Source organism: Camelina sativa, chromosome 11, assembly GCF_030686135.1.
Source record: "Camelina sativa cultivar CO46 ecotype springtype chromosome 11, ASM3068613v1".
NCBI lineage: Eukaryota > Viridiplantae > Streptophyta > Magnoliopsida > Brassicales > Brassicaceae > Camelina > Camelina sativa.
This window is the reverse complement of record NC_141890.1, coordinates 4914940-4936363: the sequence shown is the minus strand read 5'-3', so window position 1 is coordinate 4936363 and position 21424 is coordinate 4914940. Positions and strand designations below refer to the sequence as shown.

At 36.0% G+C, this 21424-nt stretch overlaps 8 protein-coding genes, 1 long non-coding RNA gene and 1 pseudogene across 10 annotated transcripts; 6 read left to right on the top strand and 4 right to left on the bottom strand.

The window, feature by feature from the left end:
- Window positions 1-221: 221 nt before the first annotated feature.
- On the bottom strand, window positions 222-2841 carry LOC104721781 (uncharacterized). Its single transcript, XR_757080.3, has 3 exons — window positions 1266-2841; window positions 822-938; window positions 222-704 (listed from the first exon to the last, which is right to left on the bottom strand). It is a non-coding gene; the product is annotated as an uncharacterized LOC104721781 (long non-coding RNA).
- A 240-nt stretch (window positions 2842-3081) lies between these two features.
- Window positions 3082-6043, bottom strand: LOC104727653 (aspartate--tRNA ligase 1, cytoplasmic-like; annotated as a pseudogene). The gene is made up of 10 exons (XR_015572935.1): window positions 5250-6043; window positions 5064-5183; window positions 4792-4917; window positions 4364-4654; window positions 4160-4270; window positions 4022-4075; window positions 3846-3925; window positions 3609-3724; window positions 3408-3522; window positions 3082-3300 (listed from the first exon to the last, which is right to left on the bottom strand). The product of XR_015572935.1 is annotated as an aspartate--tRNA ligase 1, cytoplasmic-like (transcript).
- A 943-nt stretch (window positions 6044-6986) lies between these two features.
- LOC104721780 (uncharacterized) lies at window positions 6987-9036 on the top strand. Its single transcript, XM_010439850.3, has 4 exons — window positions 6987-7850; window positions 8034-8104; window positions 8198-8540; window positions 8649-9036. The coding sequence occupies exons 1-4, from the start codon at window positions 7791-7793 to the stop codon at window positions 8850-8852; spliced, it is 678 nt and encodes a 225-aa protein (XP_010438152.1). The 5' UTR covers window positions 6987-7790; the 3' UTR covers window positions 8853-9036.
- Window positions 9037-9153: 117 nt separating this feature from the next.
- On the top strand, window positions 9154-10556 carry LOC104721779 (putative F-box/LRR-repeat protein 19). The gene is made up of 2 exons (XM_010439848.2): window positions 9154-9659; window positions 9777-10556. Exons 1-2 carry the CDS (start codon window positions 9295-9297, stop codon window positions 10315-10317), a joined length of 906 nt encoding a protein of 301 aa, XP_010438150.1. The 5' UTR covers window positions 9154-9294; the 3' UTR covers window positions 10318-10556.
- A 709-nt stretch (window positions 10557-11265) lies between these two features.
- On the top strand, window positions 11266-12670 carry LOC104721778 (putative F-box/LRR-repeat protein 19). The gene is made up of 2 exons (XM_010439846.3): window positions 11266-11732; window positions 11843-12670. Exons 1-2 carry the CDS (start codon window positions 11368-11370, stop codon window positions 12381-12383), a joined length of 906 nt encoding a protein of 301 aa, XP_010438148.2. The 5' UTR covers window positions 11266-11367; the 3' UTR covers window positions 12384-12670.
- A 458-nt stretch (window positions 12671-13128) lies between these two features.
- On the top strand, window positions 13129-13624 carry LOC109127728 (PMP3 family protein At4g30650). Its single transcript, XM_019233151.2, has 2 exons — window positions 13129-13229; window positions 13329-13624. Exons 1-2 carry the CDS (start codon window positions 13140-13142, stop codon window positions 13458-13460), a joined length of 222 nt encoding a protein of 73 aa, XP_019088696.1. The 5' UTR covers window positions 13129-13139; the 3' UTR covers window positions 13461-13624.
- Window positions 13625-14190: 566 nt separating this feature from the next.
- On the top strand, window positions 14191-14856 carry LOC104721777 (PMP3 family protein At4g30660). Its single transcript, XM_010439845.3, has 2 exons — window positions 14191-14372; window positions 14589-14856. Exons 1-2 carry the CDS (start codon window positions 14283-14285, stop codon window positions 14721-14723), a joined length of 225 nt encoding a protein of 74 aa, XP_010438147.1. The 5' UTR covers window positions 14191-14282; the 3' UTR covers window positions 14724-14856.
- A 947-nt stretch (window positions 14857-15803) lies between these two features.
- LOC147933638 (uncharacterized) lies at window positions 15804-16409 on the bottom strand. The gene is made up of 2 exons (XM_087474460.1): window positions 16162-16409; window positions 15804-16071 (listed from the first exon to the last, which is right to left on the bottom strand). The coding sequence occupies exons 1-2, from the start codon at window positions 16274-16276 to the stop codon at window positions 15872-15874; spliced, it is 315 nt and encodes a 104-aa protein (XP_087330586.1). The 5' UTR covers window positions 16277-16409; the 3' UTR covers window positions 15804-15871.
- A 2013-nt stretch (window positions 16410-18422) lies between these two features.
- LOC104721775 (uncharacterized) lies at window positions 18423-19792 on the top strand. Its single transcript, XM_010439843.2, has 2 exons — window positions 18423-18790; window positions 19157-19792. Exons 1-2 carry the CDS (start codon window positions 18433-18435, stop codon window positions 19675-19677), a joined length of 879 nt encoding a protein of 292 aa, XP_010438145.2. The 5' UTR covers window positions 18423-18432; the 3' UTR covers window positions 19678-19792.
- A 981-nt stretch (window positions 19793-20773) lies between these two features.
- On the bottom strand, window positions 20774-21187 carry LOC104721774 (uncharacterized). The gene has a single exon (XM_010439842.2). The coding sequence runs from the start codon at window positions 21180-21182 to the stop codon at window positions 20823-20825; it is 360 nt and encodes a 119-aa protein (XP_010438144.1). The 5' UTR covers window positions 21183-21187; the 3' UTR covers window positions 20774-20822.
- Window positions 21188-21424: the final 237 nt, after the last annotated feature.

The following is a 21424-nucleotide window of genomic DNA, read 5'->3' as shown; positions in this document are numbered from 1 at the left end:
TTAACTAGGTTAATACCGCTCTACGCCACGGGTTGTTTTCGGAAAATTTTCATTTTATATTTGTTTTATCTCAAAAATCATAATTTAATTAAAATTGTTTGTTCTTGTAGATAAATAAGCAAATATAAAAATTATATTATAGCTTGAAGATGTTTTTGTTTCTCTTTAATTACGTTACGAAAATAAAATAAAATATATAAATCGAAGAAGCTGGACCAGGCTTTGTTATGGAATTTTTTGAATGAATATGGTAAACTGTTCATAAAAACTTGTAATTGTAGGTGAATATGGACCAGGCTTAGTTACTGATAACTCTAAATTATAGAATATATGGTGTAATAGTAATTTTTATTTCTGACTTTTTGTTACCACGGTTACTTGCCTTTCCTCTTATTGTCTCTTTTCTTTTGTCCTCTATTCTCTTTGCCTCCTCCAATTTCTCCTCAGATCTTGGTCTTACCGTAATTGGTAATCTTCTTATCTCTGTCGTTAGTTCTTCAAGAACAAGAATGTAGCAAATGCATATCAAGAACACTACCCTTGAAATACTCTACAATTGATTTGAGGACTCTCTCGTCTAGCTTATGTTTCCCCTCTGCGGGTTTCTTCGTACTTCCACCACCAATTTGTTCTCCAAATTTGCTAAGATTCATATTCAGTTCACACATCTTCTCTTTCTTTCTGTTTCTTCATCTTTTCCATGTCTATAGTTTTGTTTTATTAGAATCAGAGAGCAAGAAGAGGGCATCTATTAGTTGATAGAAGTGAAAACAGCAGGACATTGATACGTGAACTGAAACATAAACAAAAAAAATACTTACCGTCCATCAAGAATTTTATGAAGCAATCTCAACTTAAAAGAACTACATGAAGAAGTGCCAAACCTCCGGTTGAAAGAAATGAAAGACCGATCTATGTTCTTACTCTATCCTAGCCAACTGTAATAAAAAAACGGGGAACCAACCTTAGAAATAATCACATATTGAAGATTTTGCACAAAAACTAAGAAAACAAATTATTCACCACAAGGCAAGTATCAAAAAATGATTCAATTTAAAAAAAAAAAAAACATCAGATAAACCAAACAAACACTCCAATTACATAAACACTCAAAAGGCAATTTACTTTCTAGTTTGAAGGATTCATATAAGAAAATATATTAAGGAAGGGTTTACATGGTATGGATCGTAAAAGTAACAAAGCAAGTGATGTATTTTAATTGATACACATTTGAATAAGAAAACAGATGATAGAACTAAACCCACCATCTTTTTGAGCAATTCCCCATGCTTTGCCAGGCCTACAATCCTGCATTTGAATCCATGATTAAATAAAAGAAACCCCAATGATTTGGTGACATAAACATTTTGTCAATATAGGGAGAGTAAAATGGCCATGCCTACATATTTTTATTAAACTCGCCACCACCAAGATCGACGAGATACAAACCAAAACTAATTCTATAACAACATGCATCATCAAACCCCATCAATCTGATTTCTTTTTTCGGTTTACCGAAAAATTCAAGATGGTGTGTCGGGTCCCCAATACTCGAGAGCAGCCAGATCGTATGTGCTGCTGCTTCTTCGTTGTCATATGCTCATGCAATTACGCGTGAAGCAGTTGAGATTCTTCTTCTGACCAAATCCACCCTCTCTTATTGCTGTTTTTCAATTTGGTAAAACAAAAAAAAACAAAACTCATATATGTTTTAGAGAATTAGAGAAATTACCAAGATAAACTGATGAGTAGAGGAAGAAATTGCAGATGGACAGTGACAAAGTTGAGATCAACCATCAACAAAAAGAATCAATAGTCAATGTTTTTACGAGTCCTCACGTCCGACAACCTGTTTTTCTCTAGGTATGCAACCGTGAATGTTTTTTTTTTCTTAATGAGATATATACTTTATACATGACACCACCAATATCAGTGCAAGAAGTTAATATTGTTTGGTCAACGTGAAGCCATGTTACTGTTCTAATAGAACCAAGAGATTTATCAATTTCTGTAGGAGGTGCCATCAAAGCGATTCAAGTCGAAAACACGAATTTTTTTCTCAAATCCTCTCGTGATTAGAAATTGCAAATCTTGAAGAAAGAACCATGTTAGAGCATAATCATGTCCTTACATGATTTTTACATAATACAAACCTTAAAGCATAACAAAAGAACAATGAACGGATACATGTATAGCAAGATCAGTACAACATAGTCTAATGAATCTTATGTCAGAAAAATCTTAAAGAAGCAAAGAAGTTGTTTATATACATGGGAGAAGGTGCGGGTTCGAACAATATGCTTGTGCTCAAAAGAATGCAGGACATCTCCGGTCAAAGTATCCCAAAGTTTCCTAAAAATTAGATTAGCCAATTATAGATGACAAAAAATACTGACCAACTAATCAAATTTCGTGAAGTGGCAACTCAAATTAGATCATGGTCAGCCCAAAATAAATCAAGAACCGACGATGTGATTCGATTCTCATCGGACAAGAAAGTACGAAAAAATTATACATTGAAATTGAATTAGAAAGCAGAAGATGAATTAACAAAAGCATTAGACTGCCATATGAAAATAATCAAAGGTCAACTGCCATAAGCAATCATCGGATGATCAAATGCAAAAGCCCAGATATGCATAAGAGAGAGATCTACTATAGAGATTTCTGGCTAAAGTTTCGAAATCGAGTCACCCAACGGTGGATAGTGGAAGAGAAGTAACAATCGGATGAGAAAACCGTTGCTAAATCACGGTGATAGTCAACGGCGATTCGAAATCGATTTTGGAGCTTAAGATTGAACAAAGATAAGAGAGAGTTTACAAGCAAGGGATTTGGAGTGCATGCAACGGTGGCAGTTTTTTTTTAGCTTATGTGTATTAATTGTTATAATTTTATTGGCTGTTTATTTTGACTAAAGTGGCAACACTTGTTCAATGTTGAAGCTGAGGTGTGAAGCTATGGAGAGAAACACCTTCATCTTTTATTGTATTGATATTCAATGCTAAGCTAAGCCTTTTTTATGACTTTGATTGATCTCAAACAAGAGATATTTTGGATTCCATGTCACGAAAACAAGAATCTGTTTTTTCTATTTATGAATAGTGTATTTATAATTTCTACAGAATGAGATAATGAATAGTGTAATAACATTGTTGTTTGGTTATATATTATTAAGGTGCAAGCCTATGAGGGTCACGAGGGAAGAGGGATGTTTTACGGATGTTGTCCAGTCCACAGAAGAGCATGACCACTCGCTCCAGCCCCATTCCGAATCCACCATGTGGAGGTGCACCGTACCTGTCAACCATGCATGTTAATTGCTTAGTGAACTGCAGCTATGATCATCAATTTCTAGGATCGAGTTAAGTACTATCTAATAATGGTCCGGGTTTGTTTTTTTTTACCTGAATGAATCGATGTATGTGGATATTGTCTCAACATTAATGCCACATTCTCTTGCACGTTTCTCCAACATTTCTGGGTCATGGATACGTTGTCCTCCTGATATGATCTCCTCGCCTAGTACAAATTAAACCGCACAGTACAAATTTAGTAAACATAATCGCTGGGAAACAAGAAGAAAAATGTAAGTAAAAAAGATGTACCTCTCAAGAAGACATCAAAGGATTTGCTGTAACGAGGATCATCTTCACAGGGCATTGTGTAGAATGGCCTAACCGCGAGTGGAAAGCGATACAGTATTTAAAAGTCTGTGTTGTACCTATATTGAAAACAAGAGCATCATATATATAGTGTTAGAGCAAGTTTGCAATTGCGATACACAAAATTTAAGCATTGTGAATTAAGCATATTTATGAAAAAAAAAGTGGTGGATTGATTACTTTTCCCGAATGAGCTGGCCAAGTTTTCTCTCAGATTCTGCGTTTAAATCTCCAAAAGGATCAATCTCCACACCAGCTTCCTGTCAACACATTACGATTACCAAATTTTATTGATAGTCCATTCGCAAAACTCCTTCAATTATAGGTTAGATGCACAATAAAGTCAATGATCATACCTTGAGTATTTGAATCCCTTCTTCAAACGTTAACCTCAATGTTTTTTCATGAAACTGCATTTCAGTGCCAATTATCAGAATTCAATAAAATACAAAAACTCAGTTTCTAAATATTCATTAAATTGCTCATATTGTTACCTTCAAAGGTTCAAACGGGTATTGCTTTCTGACAGTTGCCAGTTCCTTAGAGAACATCTCGTTTATCTTAGTGAATGTAGGCAGAAATAAGTTGTCCACCAGGTCCATTAACTGCAGAAAAAGCAGTGATAACATATAAGGTAACTGAAACTGCGAGGAAATGATGATATACATATATCTATATCTATAAGAGCACAAACTTACTTCGGTATAGTCTCTTTGAATCCCCATCTCCACATCAACACCAGTGAATTCACACAGATGTCTATGACTGAACGAGTCTTCTGCCCTGAAAACAGGACCAATCACAAAGACGCGTGGAAAGTCACCACATATTGCCATCTGCTTATAAAGCTGAGGAGATTGAGCCAGACAAGCAGGTTTCCCTTTGTAGTCAAATTTAAATACAGCAGAACCTCCTTCACTACTACCACCTAATATTCTCGGTGTGTTGATATCTATAAAGCCTTTGGATAATAGCAGCTCCGCGAACGTCTACAAAATAGTTAGCTATGTTTTAGCTAAGCAGCATAGAACATATCTAGAGTACTAATACTTTACCTACCAAACTAGCATTACAAATGATAAATCATGTTGCATAGCAAATCCTTTAGCAGAGATCAAGAGCTTACATATTTGAAACGGCACGTTAAGGTGAAGATAGCTGTATTAGCTGGTGTTCGGAGGTCAAGAACCCTATTATTCAAACGTGTGTCCTGAAGGATACGAACATATCGTTTGCGGCGCCCGGTCGTACGCTTAGCCGCACCCTGTAATAATCATTGAAACAAACAGCTCTTATCAACATATAAAAAGCCATAGAAACATTAGCAGAACCACTAGTTATCAGAATTCACATCACTACTGTAGTGCAAGTTCCAACAAATCTTAAACATTATTCTACCTTTTCGGATTTTTCGATATCCGCTTCACTTCTGGCAGCATCCTCCGGAATGAGTGGTAATTTTGGCAAGGATCTGCTGAGGCAGTAAACTTTTCTGCAATTATAACACAGAGTTAATGACTTTTTAGTTTTTATTTCACATTAATAGATCAAAACGAAATCAGAGGAGAAGAAAAAGAAAGCAACCTGCTGCTGTGTGGCTCCGGTCACGGGATCCTTGGGGAGAGAGACAACACCAATAACCTCAACAATGGATTCATCACTCAGCTCTTTGAGAAAATTAATCATGTTGGCGCCTACTTTGGTCTCCTCCGATTTTTTGGCCACGCACTGCACCGTGAATCCACTTTGCCTCAAGATCACAAACATTCCTGAGCGAACAGTGTGCACTCGGCCTCTGATCAGAACCTCTGATCCCACCATCTCTCCCACCAAATCGCTAACATCGGTCCACTCCCTTCAACAGCCTTTCTCCACGTTTCTGCTTTCGGATCGGGTAACCCGCTAAGAATCACGTCGCCGTAGTTACTGGAGTACTCGTCATCTTCGAGAGACATTGAAGTTACGTTACGGGAGGATTCTTCTTCTTCTTGTTCCTTCTTGCGGCGCAACTTCTCTAGCTTCGCCGCTTCTTTCTTTGCTGCTTTCTTGCTGATCTTCTTTCCAGATTCCTCCGGGGGAGTCGTCTCTGGCTCCGAAGTCATGATGACGCTCTCCTTCTCTGTTTTCCTCTGCCTCTCCGTGGCGATCGCGGCTGTAACAGCAGTGATGATCTCCTTCTTCGCCGTGTCTTTCATCAGAAAGTTGCTCTTTTGCCTAATAAAGTCAAGGAGTTCCTCCAGAGCCCCTAGTGGATTTGAAGGATCATAACTTGTTGCAAACGGCAACGTCGAGGTTCTCTCTTCTTCCATCTCAGAGATTTTCGTTTAGCTTTAGGGTTTTGCGGTAGTCAGTGATTTCAATCAGAATCGTATCGATGAGCAAAGATTATATAGTTTTTAGGGGAGTTGGAGTCGAGAAGAAACAGAGCTTACAACCCTTTTAAACTTGTGTTAGGTCTCTCTCACTTGTAATTTCCTTTTTCAAGTTTGTTTTCCTATTTATCATTCAATTTAATATGGAAAATTACTACTATTATATCATCTACAGCATTTATGTGGATTATTTACAAAATAAAGATTTTTTTCTTTTTTCTTGGGTACATATTATATAAAATAAGATTTGTTTGTAGAAAAGCTCAAGGAAATATTTTACACAATAAATTTAATAAATCACTGGTACAACTTTATCAAACATGTAAAAGAAATAATTAATTAATAAGTTTATTTATTTTTACTTAGTTGTTTTTTATAATAAACGTGTAAATTCACAAACAAAATCAGATCGGTTCAACTGGAGATATACCTAAATCAACCAGAAAATGTATTTTAATAGTGATCAACATAATTAGTAAAATATCATCATTTTTAAAGTTACACAATAAACTTTCAAGCTGTTCTACCAAAAAAAAAATCTTTCAAACTAAATTTTAATATGAACGTTTTTCTGCAAATTAATAATAAAAAAAAATTAGGTTTTTCTAATTGGTTCGATTAATATTCTTAGAAACCTAGTTTTGATATAGAAATTAAATATTAAGGAAAATTGACAAGAAAATCTTTAAGCATTTTTTTTTTAGTTTTTGACTTCAAAATATAAAAGTTAGAAAACTAACCAATTTTCTATATATATATATATATATTTTTTTTTTGGGGACAAAAGCTAACCAATTTTCTCTAAATATTATTTACTGAATTTAATTGGGGGAAAAAAATAGAAAAGAAAAGTTGATTAAGAAAGGCTATAGTGGTCATCTTCAATGATGGGGCCAAAATACATCACATACATTATAATATAAAGAAAATAATATATATACACGCATACATATATATATATATACACACATGATACACAGACCAATCTCCATAGTTTCTTCTGCTCCTGTTTCACTGTTTTGTCCAAAACCCAACTCTTTTTTATTTGCACTCTCTCTCTCTCTCTCTACATAAATTTCTACATACATACAGGTCCAACCATATCAAGTATTTTATCTCTTCAGTAACCCATATGTGCCTTTTAATTCATATCTCTCTACCCAATAATCAAATCCACCTCACAAAAGAAATGAACCTAATCATAAACACAATACTATTCCATAAAGGAAGAACCTTTATTTGTTTACTTGGTCAGCATTTCAATGCTGCTGCTCTTCTGCAACCTCCAAAAGGGTACAAAAGTAATAAAAAAAAGTTTTGATTTATTTTTTTCTCAATTCTTTCTTCTCTTTTCCATCTTGATCCACTAGTCCTAGTTTTTTTTTTTTTTTTCTGGTGCTTGTCTGGTCTGTCTCATAGACTTCTCTCACCAAAAAGAAAAGAAATAAAAAGGAAAATCCCAAATTTTTAACCTTTTTTTGTTCAATTTCGATTTTGTTGTTAATGGGCACCCAAAATCAATCAATTATGTGGTGGCTTCTTTGGGGTTTCTTTAAGTCTTTTTTGGTCAGAGAGATGGTTTCATACATAGGAATAAGACTACCAACATTAAACCTAATCCCTTTGACCTTTCTCTCTTCCTTCTTCTCATCTCTCTCTGTCTCTCTCTCTTTTTTTCTTTTCTTCTTCTCGTTCTCGCTTGCTTGGTGTCTTTTCTGATCTGTGATTCCCAGATTTTCACTGAACAGATCCGATGAACTCCTCTGCTGGCAATGTCCGATTAACCCTTATGGAGGTTTTGGAGTTGCAAAAGGTAATTGATTTTTCTAGGGTTTTGAATTTCAATTTTTCTGGGTTCATTATGTTTTGATTTCCTCTGGATCTGCTGATCTGATGTTTTGTCATGAATTTGTGTTTGGGATATATGTTTCTAAGATAGCAGAAGAAAAAAGTTTTGAAATTTGCTTCTCTTTTGTTGTTGTTGTTGTTCTCTCAGGACTTGCAAGTCAAAAGAAGGAAACTGGAGATGGTGAAACAAAAACGATCGACTCTCAAGGCAGAAGTTAGGTAATAATAATAATAATCTCTGATCTTCTTATGAATTTACGTGTTTTTGTACATTCATTGGCTTATTGAGTGTTTGATGAATTGAAACGATAGGTTCTTGAGACGTAGATACCAACACTTGAATCAAGACCAAACTCTTGAAGCATCTCCAAAGATGTTGAGGTTGTCAGAATCTGGTGGGGGTTTTGAGGTCCCAAGTGGTGAGAGAAAGAAGCACTCTAGTCTGAGAGCATCTGTCCCTTGTTTTGATTTGAAACAGAAGAATAAAATTTGCAATGAGAAGGCAGCATTGGCTAAGAATGCAAGTTGTGACTTGGAAAAGAAGCTAAAAAGGAGCAGAAGAAAGGATATTTTGACTTCACTTCCTGACCTTAACGGAGAGGGAAACACTTCTGTCACCAACAAAGTCCCGGGCTTTGACCTTAACCAGATTTCGGTATAGCCAAACAACTCTTGTTAATTTAAGGGTCTTCCTTTTTGTTTGTTACACTCCTGAGAACTTAATAAATGTTATTTGTGGGTTTTGTTTGCGTTTTGGTTGCAGAGAGAAGAAGAAGAGCGGGAAGTGAATGGTGAAAATATGGTCGCGGAAGCAATGAAGAATGCAATGCTTGATAGCAGAATCAGTGATCTACCTGACAACAAGAGAAAGTTACCGATTTGCGGAGATGTGGAGAAAGAGTTACATAGAGCAGTAAAGAGGAAGGTTACATGGCAAGATCCAGTGGCTTTAACTTTAAGTGTTTAAGGTTCTTAGTATGTAAGTAGGATTTGATATAATGATATAACCCAATGTGCACATATGCTTTACAAGTATATATAGATTATATAAGGTTTTGGTTTGATCCATATGCCAACATAGGAAAACATATGAACACCTCTTGTCATAAGTGACAACATTATCCTTATAATCCAATTTGATGATTACAGAATCGCATGTGTTGATGGCTGTTCTTACTCATTCTCTTCATCGAAGTCATTAGCCATGATTAACTTCAAAGCTCAATTGATCCGGTTGAATATTAAAACTGGAAAGGTAACTGATGACCCAATAGCTAAAATTGAAAAGCTCTGTTTTGTAGGAGTAAGCTGAAAAAGTCTCAACATTTTTGATTCCATCAACTCTATAAAGTCTAAACATTTGAAGTTTATTCGTGTACTCACACGACGAAAACGTCCATTTCAATCTAATGGAAGTCAACGACGGCCAAGGAAAGGTGGAGATGGGTTCAGGACTCTGTCCTGACTGGTCTGAGATGACACGGGAATGCCTTCTCGACATCTTCTCACGGCTGAGCCATGAACAGAGATGGATCGGACCGATGCTGGTCAGCAAGAGTTGGATGAACGCATGCTTTGATCCATCACTCAACACCATCTTCGATCTCGAAACTCGGTTTTTATCGTTCCCGGAGTCGATCAACTGGTGGACTCCCGAGTTTGAGGATAAAGTCGATTCCTTATTACGATCTGTTGTTGATCGGAGCCAAGGTGGACTCACAGAGATTCGTGTCAGACACTGTACAGATCGCTCTCTATCTTACGCCGCTCAGAGGTACGTATTTGTATTCAACTATGTTGGGAACTCTTACCAAATTACGTTTTGTTGTGATCTCGTCGTTCCTAATCGTTTACATGTCAATATGTCCTGTGGGTTCCATTTGCATTGCAGGTGCCCTAAACTCGAGGTACTTTGTATCAAGAGCTGCCCAAATGTTACAGATGCATCAATGGAGAAGATAGCCTTAAACTGTTTAAATCTTAAAGAACTTGATATAAGCTACTCTTACGGTATAACTCACGAGTCTTTCATCATGTTGGGGAGAAACTGCCAAAATCTGAAGATTCTCAAACGGAATTTGTTGCCCCGGTTAGGTCCTGACCTGCCTACAATTGTCGCGCCACTAGACTATCTGGCTACGTTTCCTAGATACGGCAATATAGAGGCTAAAATAATTGGGAGATACATGCCACAGCTCAAGCATTTGGAGATTCAATACTCCACTTTGACTGCTAGAGGTCTTGACTCGATTTGTAAGGGATGTTCGAATCTAGAGTACCTGGACTTAAGCGGATGTATATCCTTGAACAAAAGGGATATAACCACATGTACCTCAAGCTTGAAGAATTTGAGGGAGATCTATAAGCCGGACTTCAATCCTTCCATTGCTATTTTACGCCGTCCAAGGCCAGGTAATCCAAGAGAAGAATGAACGGTGATGGGTGTTTTTCAGACGCATGTTTTGATCAATTTGTTAACCGGTTTTGATGCTCTGTTTCCTCTATGACATATTTACTTTGTTCTTATCTATCTGTGTGTTTGAATAGTTAACATAGTGTGAAACTGAAACCCGTTCTCCTTTATTGCCTTGTCTCTAAATTCCCCATCTTTTATTTTGTGTGTGTGTAAACATTAAAATTTGTAATACATTATGGTCGTCTTTGCTTTGAATTTTAGTGTCAAGTGAATACACATTTGAGGGAAAATGGGCTAAATAAATGTAGTTATTCAACGAAGAATACTAACTTACGTTTTCATCGTCAGTAGCCTTATAGCTTGCCATCTAAGCAACACCAACATCCACTAATCAGTATCTTAATATTGGTACGACGATGTTTAAAGCACAATCCGGTCCCAGATCTAGCTGAAGACAGGCCTTTCTACGTCCACATAGTCACGTGATCCTTGAACCATATTAGGGGCGAGTCAGAGTAATAATATAATCCAAAAATGTGTGATCTGGTGTGTTGTTAAGTTGAGAAGAAAATATCTAAAGGAAGTGGGTGCAACGTAATGATATAACCCAATGTGCACATATGCTTTACAAGTATATATATAGATTATATAAGGTTTGGTTTGATCCATATGCCAACATAGGGAAAACATATGAACTACTCTTGTCATAAGTGACAACGTTATCCTTTTAATCCAATTTGATGATTACAGAATCGCATGTTTTGTTGGCTCTTCTTACTCATTCTCTTCATCCAAGTCGGGGAGCAGAAACGTTTGACTCAAACACCAAACCGACAGAACATTAGCCATGATTAACTTTCAAAGCTCAATTGATTCGACTGAATATTAAAACTGGAAAGGGTACTGATGACCCAGTAAAGAAAACAAAAAGCTAAAATTGAAAAGCTCTGTTTTGTATGAGTAAGCTGAAAAAGTCTCAACATTTTTGTTTCCGTCAACTATATAAAGTCTAAACATTTGAAGTTTATTCGTGTACTCACACGACGAAAACGTCCATTTCAATCTAATGGAAGTCAACGACGGCCAAGGAAAGGTGGAGATGGGTTCAGGACTCTGTCCTGACTGGTCTGAGATGACTCGGGAATGCCTTCTCGACATCTTCTCACGACTGAGCCATGAACAGAGATGGATCGGACCGATGCTGGTCAGCAAGAACTGGATGAACGCATGCTTTGATCCATCACTCAACACCATCTTTGATCTCGAAACTCGGTTTTTATCGTTCCCGGAGTCGATCAACTGGTGGACTCCCGAGTTTGAGTATAACGTCGATTCCTTTTTACGATCTGTTATTGATCGGAGCCAAGGTGGACTCACAGAGATTCGTGTCAGGCACTGTACTGATCGCTCTCTATCTTACGCCTCTGAGAGGTACGCATCACTTGCTTTGCTTTGATTCCATGGAGGTTGATCCTAAGATTTTGATTTCTAAATCAAGTGTGCTCTTAGCTCATAATTCTTATACTACTTATCATTTGAAGGTGTCCTAAACTTGAGGTACTTTGGATTAAGAGCTGTCCAAATGTTACAGATGCATCGATGATGAATATAGCCTCCAACTGTCGAAACCTTAAAGAAGTTGATATAAGCTACTCTTATGGTTTATCTCACGAGTCTCTGACAATGTTGGGGAGGAACTGCAAGAATCTCAAGACTCTTAAACGGAATCAATATCCCCGGCTTAATCCCCACATGCCTACAATTATCGCGCCACTCGACTATCTGGCTCGATATTCCAAATACGGGAATGTGGAGGCGGAGATAATTGCGAGACACATGCCTCAGCTCAAGCACCTGGAGTTTCGATACTCCACATTGACTGCTCAAGGTCTTGCCTCGGTTTGTGAAGGTTGTCAGGATCTAGAGTACATGGACTTATACGGGTGTATATACTTGAGAAGCGAGGAGATAACTACGTGTACCTCGAGCTTGAACAATTTGAAGGAGATCAATAAGCCTAATTTCATGTTCCCTATGGCTATTCTACGCATGTCAAGACCGGGAAATCCCAGAGATGAATGAACTGGTGATGGGGTTTATCAGACACGTACGTACATTTTGATCCACTTGTTGATCACTGGGTTTCGATACTCTACTTCCTCTATGGCATATCCAATTTGTTCTTTATCTATCTTTGAATACTTAAAGCAGAGTGAAAACCCTTCTTTGCCTTGTCTCTAAATTCCCAATCTTAATACCTTTGTCGTGTACATTTATGTTCGTCTTTGCTTAAGGTCTGGATTTTAGTGTCAAGTGTGTTAAGTAAATGTACTTATCTACAGAAGAATACTTACTTCCGTTTTCATCGTCAGTAGCTTTATAACTTGCCATCTAAGCAACACCAACATCTACTAATCAGTGTCTTAATATCGGTACGACGATGTTTAAACACAGTCCGGTCCCAGATTTAACTGAAGACAGGCCTTTCTAAGCCCACGTATTCACGTGATGCTTTAACCAGAGTAATAATATAATCCAAAATGTGATGCGGTGTTTTAAGTTGAGAAGAAAATATCTAAAGAAAGGTGGGGGCAAGGTAAGGTAAAATAACATAATACGAGATGTCGGCAAGTAACATAGACTGTACGATTTAAATACCGGTAAAACGAACGGTGCAGATCTCGTAGTTGACTTCATAGCGCCAAAAATAAAAGCCGTGGATTGCTCTTAACTGGATCTCTGTGCCGACTACTTCTAGTCTTTTAGTGTTTACTCTTCTCCACTACTTCGTTTTAAGGCCACATTCGAGTTTCTTCTTCTTCTCATCTCTAAGAAGAAATGGCGAGCAACATGGAAGTTTTCTGCGAGATCTTAATAGCAATCCTTCTTCCACCTCTTGGAGTTTGCCTCAAGCGTGGATGTTGCACTGTAAGTTCTCTTCAAATCTCAGTTCTTGGAAACCGAATCTTGAATCTTGAAATTTTAGTTTTTAGAAAATATTGACTCTGATTCTCTTTGTTTTCGCAGTTGGAGTTCTTGATTTGCTTGGTGCTGACTCTCTTAGGATACATCCCAGGGATAATATATGCTCTTTACGTGATCGTGTTTCAAAACCGTGAAGGCAATCATGAACTTGGAGCTCCACTCAACTCAGCTTGATTTCTCTTTTGGTTCATACTTACTTGGATCAGTATGTTGTTGTAACTGTTTACTTATTCTCATGTACCCTAATAAGTTGCTTTGTAAGTTTATGTATTGAGGATATGAGAACATTGTGTGTTTTTGGTTATATATAAATATAACTTGTCGTTCGCTCCTGCAAATAAGGTTACTAACTCTGCTAGTGCTAACTGCTAAGTGCTAATGTATCAAATTCTTTGCCAAGATTTGTACTGCCGGAGTTAATTCTGGATCGAGTTGTTTCATTCTTAGGTTGAATTCATATAGAGTAGCTATAATCTCATTTTTCGTGTGATGATTTCAACATTATGGTATAAGATTATACTGGAGAAAAAATAGATTTATTTTTTTAGGCTACTTTTAGCAAGTGGTTGTGACATATTCTTAGCTATACGACACCGTATGATCAATTTACGACGCTTGCGGTCCCGGATTTAACTAAATAGACAGGCCTTACTAAGCCCATATAGTCACGTGGACGAGTCAGAGACCAAAAAAATATCTAAAAATGATGTGGTGTGTTAAGTTGCACCGTAATAACGTACGTGTTCGTTGTAACTTGTAAGTGAATAAGTGATCCACGAGATGTAAATTTGAAGCCGTAAGATTTAAATATCGATAAATGTGTACGGTGCAGATCTCGTGATTGACTTCGTAGCGGTAACGAAGTAAACAAAAACGTGGCTTCCTCTCGATTGGTACTATATGACAGCAAGTCTTCAGTGTTTTGTCTCTTGTCAAAGTCTTCTTCTCCAATAAAAAAATCTAAGAGCTTTCTTCCTTCTCATCTCTGAAAAAAAAATGCCGAGCAACTGTGAGATTCTCTGCGAGATTTTAATCGCCGTCCTTCTCCCACCGCTCGGAGTTTGCCTCAGGAAGGGCTGCTGCACTGTAAGTTCTCTCTCTCTCTATCAGATTATATGGCCGGTTTAGTCGGTCTAGTTCTCTGGTTTAACTTAACCATGTATAGCTACAGTATATATACGTTGTACAGCTCACATTATATCTTTCGAACTCCTCAATTTGAAGCTTCTCTGGATTGGATCAATTTATATTTAGATGATTTTGGTGCTTTCCTGAAAGCTTTATACATTTAATTTGTTGCAGGTGGAGTTCTTGATTTGTTTGGTGCTGACTATCTTAGGCTACGTCCCTGGGATAATTTATGCGATTTACGTGATTGTGTTCCAGAACCGTGAAGAGTACTTCGATGAATACAGACGCCCTCTCTACTCCGCTTGATCATGTCTCTGTATCTGTTTGTTTCTTGAAACTGTTGCTTTGAGTTGTTGTACTAATAAGTTGCTTTTGCATTACTCATGTATTGAAAGAGTTTGAAAACATTGTGTGTTATCAAAAAAAAGATTGGCGAGTCCTTTTGGTGTAATGCATGATTGAAGGTAAACATTATATACTTGTTGGCTTCTCTGAGTTGTTTATCCTTAGGATTGAATGCTTGTAGTTGTGTTGATACAGTATGGGATCTCTCTAGGCTTTTCTTCTCTAGGCTTATACTCCAAGTGACTTTTGTATATATATATCGCCATATGATGGTAGTAGGTTGGGTTTTGTTAGAAACGGTAGATTTGTGTTACTTTGCAAGATTGAATGATCTCCTAAGAAGATCATACTAAGATATCAGAACACTACATATGTTTCTACCTTATGAAACATCCAAACTTGTTTTGTACCATGAGGTTGATTTATATGGAGAAGAGTTTAATATTCCATGTATCTTTCCTTTAGCTTGACAGTGTTTAATGAATAGATTGGTTTTAGATAGCAGAATTCATAACCGAGTTACCCACTGAATCAGCAAGAAGGAATTTTACTAGGTGATGTATTTTTAGCTAACTGTTTCTGATTCCTCAATAAACATGCTCTGTTTTTACTATCCACCTTTGATTACTTAGAATTGTATGGAACAATTCAAATCTTTGCATCCAAATCATTATGCACGTACCTTACTATAGGTAGGATATCAGAACACTACATGTCCTTCTACCTTGTGAAACATCCAAACTTGCTTTGTACCATGAGGTTTAAGATGCCAAAGTTTAATCTCTTGTGTCTAATCGTTCCTTTAGCTTGACAGGATTTAATGAATTGATTGGTTTCAGATTGTGGAATTCATACTCACTGATTCAGCATGACTGATTTACAACTCAGAAACAGAACAAAGAAATCTACTAGGTAATGTGATTTTTTTAGTCAGCTGTTTCTGATTCCTCACTAAACATGCTCTGTTCTTACTTCTTACTATGCACCTTTGATTACTTAGATTTGTATGGAACTGTTCAAAGTTGTCTTCAGTTTCCAATCTTTGCATCAAAAACATTTAAAGTAGAAGAAAACCCTTAAATCTGATAGACATTTTAAGATGTTGCGTATTAGTAGAAGAAAAGATGGACTAGAGTTGCAATTGTTGCATGAAATAGTGCAAGTAAAGTAGATTTGTTCATGGAGGCCATAGATCTGTTCTTCTTTCCTTTAGGTCTGTCCATATCACCTCCATAAACACCTCTTGCCCTGCTCGTCTGCGAAATTTCCTGAGCTCCCTTGATATCTGTTACTCTGACGACTAGTCTCTCTGAAACCAAAAAAATAATAAAAAGAGTTAATTGAAACATATGGTATAGCTTTTGGAGGTTTGTTAACAAACATTGAACAAGCTAATTGCCTTTCTGGACCGCATAGACTGTTTTGTCTGAACAGCATTGAAGTTCTTCAGCAAAAGCAAAGGCGATGAAGCAGATGATAATAATGAGCAACAATTCTCGATTGTACCGCTTCATGGCAGATGATTATGGAAGCTTATGCTGGAGAATATTGATTATTTCGATATTGTATGGAAATGATCAGTAAGTTAGGCACTGAGTATCTGGATATATAGGACTGTCTCTCTCTCTCAGTAAGAGCACTTTTTGAGTGTGGGAATGCACAAAGACACGAGAGAAAGAACCTTAAGATAGAAGTTTACAACTCAGAAACAGAACAAAGAGTGAAGAATCTGATGGGGAAAAGAAAGCAAAAACAGCCATTGTCGGGTAAAATTAGATTCCCACACCTGACCTGTTTCTTTCACTTTTCATATTTTCTCCAAATCAATGGAGATAACAATAGCAAAATGTTTCTTTGATTCCTCTTCCACTCCAAGAAAGAAATAAAAAAGAATTGATTCTGTTATTCTGTTTTGGTTTTGAATGGGGAGGAACATCCCCATTGAGCAATGAACAATATCTCATTAATTTGTTCTGGCAAACTCATTCACTTGTGTTCGTCTTGTTAATTTTATTTTTGATATACATTTTGTGTTATGTCCTTGAAATTTTAATTATTTAATTTGTTTTATTTACAATATTAATTCTTAACTATTTTCCTAAAATAACAATTTATGGAAACTCATTTAATAGAACTATTTAAATCGACCTAATTTGATACATTTATTGCCATAAATAGCTTGACAATATCTATACATTTCGATTTTTCCAAAAACAACTCTACGCATTAAACTTTTAATCCCATAAAAATCTCCAAACTTATTTTAATAAATCTTTAGAGACTGTATGATCTTTTAAATTTAAATGATACAGCCGAGTTTGAGTAACAAATGATTACAATCGCAATATTTATTATATATTAACTTCATAAAAACGAGAACCCAACTTTAAAAACTCAATAATCGGGTATATTTAACTTTAGTATCAAGAAAAACATTTAATATAATATATACCGTGTTAAGAAACTGAATATTATTTTGCGATAATGTTATCAACTCAAACAGGAAAACCCTAAAATCTCTCTTTTATTACTACGGATCGTGAACTCCTTGCTCATCAAGCATTTTCCATGTGTAAAATATCAACTTCACAAACGAAACACAACACACAACCAAAACCACTAATATGACGGTTTTGAAACACGGGTTAAACCACTAATATGACGGTTTTTGTTATATAGCGGAACAGGTTATTAACATGACAGTTTGAATTAACATTAGTATAAATATAAAATATTATTAATTCGGTTTTGAAACACGGGTTAAATCTTCCTTTAATTATTTGGTCAATACCACTAATATAAGAATATTAGACATATTAAATCAAGGTAATTTAACTAAAATTTTGTAAAACAATTAAATCATTGGTAAAATTGTGACTTAATCCGACAATAGCTTATAAATTACATATTTATGTATTTATGTCCCCTCCTATTATTGTTCTAATAATTGACAATCCAAACAAAATTATTATTTAATTAAACAAAACAAACCAAATATAAAAAACAACAAAAATTAAAACGTTACTCCCTCCGTCTCAAAATATAAGATGTTTTGAGTGAAAGCACGCAGATTAAGAAATAATCACTTTCAAAAAGTCCAACCAATCATAAACAAGACTGCATAAAATAAATAATAAGAAAATATAAAAGTAATCTAAAAGTAACTTAAAAAGTTGAAAACATCTTATATTACGAAACAAAGAAAAACCTCTAAAACATCCTATATTATGAAACGGAGGAAGTATTATTTTTTAAAAAATTGTCCCGCAGTGTTCATGTTAAAATCTAGTTAATTGTGTGACTTATGCCTAATACAAACAGAAAATAAAAGGAGCGTTAATATCGTTAAGGGAAAAAAAAAATGTTGAATGTTGTAAAATTATATCTTGTAATGAAGATAAACCATCTAGAAAAGAAGAAGGAATTTGTATAATAGTTAAGTTTTCGGTACACCTAATCCACATGAAAAGGAACAATTGAAAATATTTATGGGAACTATATAAACAAAAAATTTAATTAAATAAATTAATAGATGGATACGTGTATATTATTTGTAATTCCGATTCCATTTAGAACTATGTTTGAGGTTTTTCTTTTTTACTATATAAAGCGGCAAAATCTTTCTCTCTCATTCAGAAACTAAACAATCATGATCATCACAAAGGAAAGAATGATGGAGAAAACGAACAAGGTTCGGTGGGGAGAGATGGAGGAGGACGATGAGAAGCTTGATTTCTTGCTTCCGCCGAAGCAAGTTATCGGGCCTGACAAGAATGGTATAAAGAAAGTCATAAAGTACTTCTTTACGGAAGATAACAAGATGGCAAAGGTTATGACCACCATACGTGTCCGCAAGGTCATCGTCCGGACATGTGTCCGCATGGGGGCTAGGTCTAAACGGATCGCGGAGAGGCGCACCTGGGCTAAGTTTGGCGATGCAGTTCATGATGATGATGATACCGGTGGTAGCCGCCTCACTACGGTTTCAACGGAGGAGATTCTTTTGGAACGTCCCAAGGCTTTGTCTGGTATGTTTTCTTTCTTCGGATATCTACTGAGTTTGCTTTAAGTTTTTTGCATGTAGCTAGGGTTTATATCTGATCAACTGCAATCGATAACTTGTTACTTACGTTTAGGGTTTTGACCAAACTATTTTCTTTAGGTTTTGTATATGACGTTTACGGCTTTGGTAGGGTTATCTATGTATGTGTTCTAAGATCTGTAGGGTTTATATCTGATCAACTAAAGACGAATTTGCTTTAGTAGCAGTTAACTTGCTACTGACGTTATGTATTAGTCACCAAAATATTAGTCCTATCCGAGTTTTAAGTTGCTTGTAAACAAATATCTTGGTTCTACTGTTAGGTAATCATTATTTTCTTTTGATATTTCAGGTACCAAAGCGGAAGAAACAAAGGCATCACCAGAGTTGGGTAAACCTGGTGCGGTCCTTATGATCTGCAGGAACTGTGGCAAGAAAGGTCAGCACTGGACAGCGAGATGCCCTGAGAATAACCATTCCTCTATAGATCAAACAGAAGCTTCTAAGTGGACTGCGCCAGCTCGCACAGACAAGGTTGCTACCTATGTCCCACCAAGCATGAGAGAAGGTGCAGAAAAAAGCATTGCTGTTTCAAACATGAGGAGGAGGAGGAACGACGAGAACTCTGTACGTGTGAACAACTTGTCTGAAGACGCGCGTGAACCTGATTTGATGGATTTGTTCCGTTCATTTGGTGATGTGAGTCGAGCCTATGTGGCCTTGGACAAGAAGACTGGAACGAGCAGAGGCTTCGGTTTTGTCAACTTTGTGAGCAGAGAAGACGCGCAGCGAGCAATTAACAAATTAAATGGTTATGGTTATGATAATCTGATACTTGGTGTCGAATGGGCTACTCCTAGACCCACCAACTAGATTTTTTTCAGTTCCCTAGTTAATTTATTTTTGGTTTCGTGTAATGAAATGGGGAGGCCGACTTTATATATCTCCTCTGAGCAATGAAAACCCTACTCTGTTTTTGGTTTAAAAATTGACTTATTCTTGGTTTACATGCGACTAGTTTTTTTTTTTTAGTTTACATAAATTTGTTTAATATATCTCCATATCACACAAATAACATTTGTTTTTACTCTTTCTTTTCTTAAGCGTGGTTAACCACTTTCAAACTGCCTGGGGAAGAATACTTACGTTCACCCTTACGAGTGAACCCTTTTCTCTCAGCCAATCAAAATCTTCCATCTAATATTTTATTTAAAAAATAAATTAAATTAAATCAAAAAGCAAAACAAATTAAGAAAACAATTTCTGTATACTTTTAATTAAGGAAAGTTAAATATTGGTTTGGTTTAGATTTTACAATTAAAACGAAATTATATGTCGGTTTGGGTTTACAAATGAGATGGCTAGGATTTAGATTTTACAATTAGAACGATATTATATGTCAGTTTGGGTTCACAAATGAGATGGTTAGGGTTTAGATTTTACAAGTAGAACGAAATTATATGTCGGTTTGAGTTTATTAAAAAGCGGTTTAAGTTTTTAATTTTATAATAATGCATATAGATTTCATTTCCTTATTTTATAATAGGGTGAATGAAGAGGTTCACCTCTAGGGGTGAACCAAGTATTGTTCGTGCGTGCTTATATATATATATATATATAGGTTGAAAGATTGATCTTTAAATATATTTATTTCTTCTCGTGGCATATAATTACCGAAAAAGAATATACCAAACATTTAATATATTAAGAATTAGTTTACAAGCTGTTTCCAACTATACCTAAATATTAGAATGTCAAGATGTGATGAAAGGTTTTCTTAAATTATCATCCTATCAACAATTTATTGGAGAATTTTCAAATGATTTATTAGCTTTCGATTACAATCACAAATCTACACTATTCACACCAATTAATAGATATTTTGATTTATATCGTGTCACACAACAAGAAGGATCTAGAACAACAACAATATGAACAAAATAATACACAAAAGAAAAAAGAGGCTCGCAAGATACACACTATAGAACATAAAGACATAACAAAAAAAAAAGGTTAAACTAGAATGCGAAGAATATCAATAGAATAGAGCTCAAGACCGTAGAACCAAAACGCAATGCGATGGAGAGAGAAGGTCGACAAGTAGCCGACGATCCACCACCGCCACCATGGCCACTACTAGGGACACGACGGTGAGTACGACGACCACCACCACCAACACGAACTTTCCTCATGAAAAAACGAAGAGAGTCGTCACGATGATCTAATGGATTGGAGTCACCGTGTTGTGCAAGCCTTCGTCCCCAAGTAGTCAGTACTTGGGATATGCTTTCTTGATTTTCAGATGAATTTGCCAAAGGCTGAGAGAGTAACAATAGGAATATAATCAACGAACAAGAAAAAGTCAGTGAAGTCCTCATTTGTGTATACATATGTATTTGATCCAAAGAAACTGAAGAAAGAAATCAGATAGATGGGATGAATTTTGTGTGCAACAAATTAGTATTTATATCGCTAGACTTAGGTAGTAAAACTATTAATCGCTTAAAATGACTGACTTCTTCTTTAAATCGTGTCTCTAATGTTGTGTATATAACTATAACTATTCTTATTACCAAAGAAAAGTACACCCCTCTTTTTTTTTTTTTTTTTTTTTTTTGGC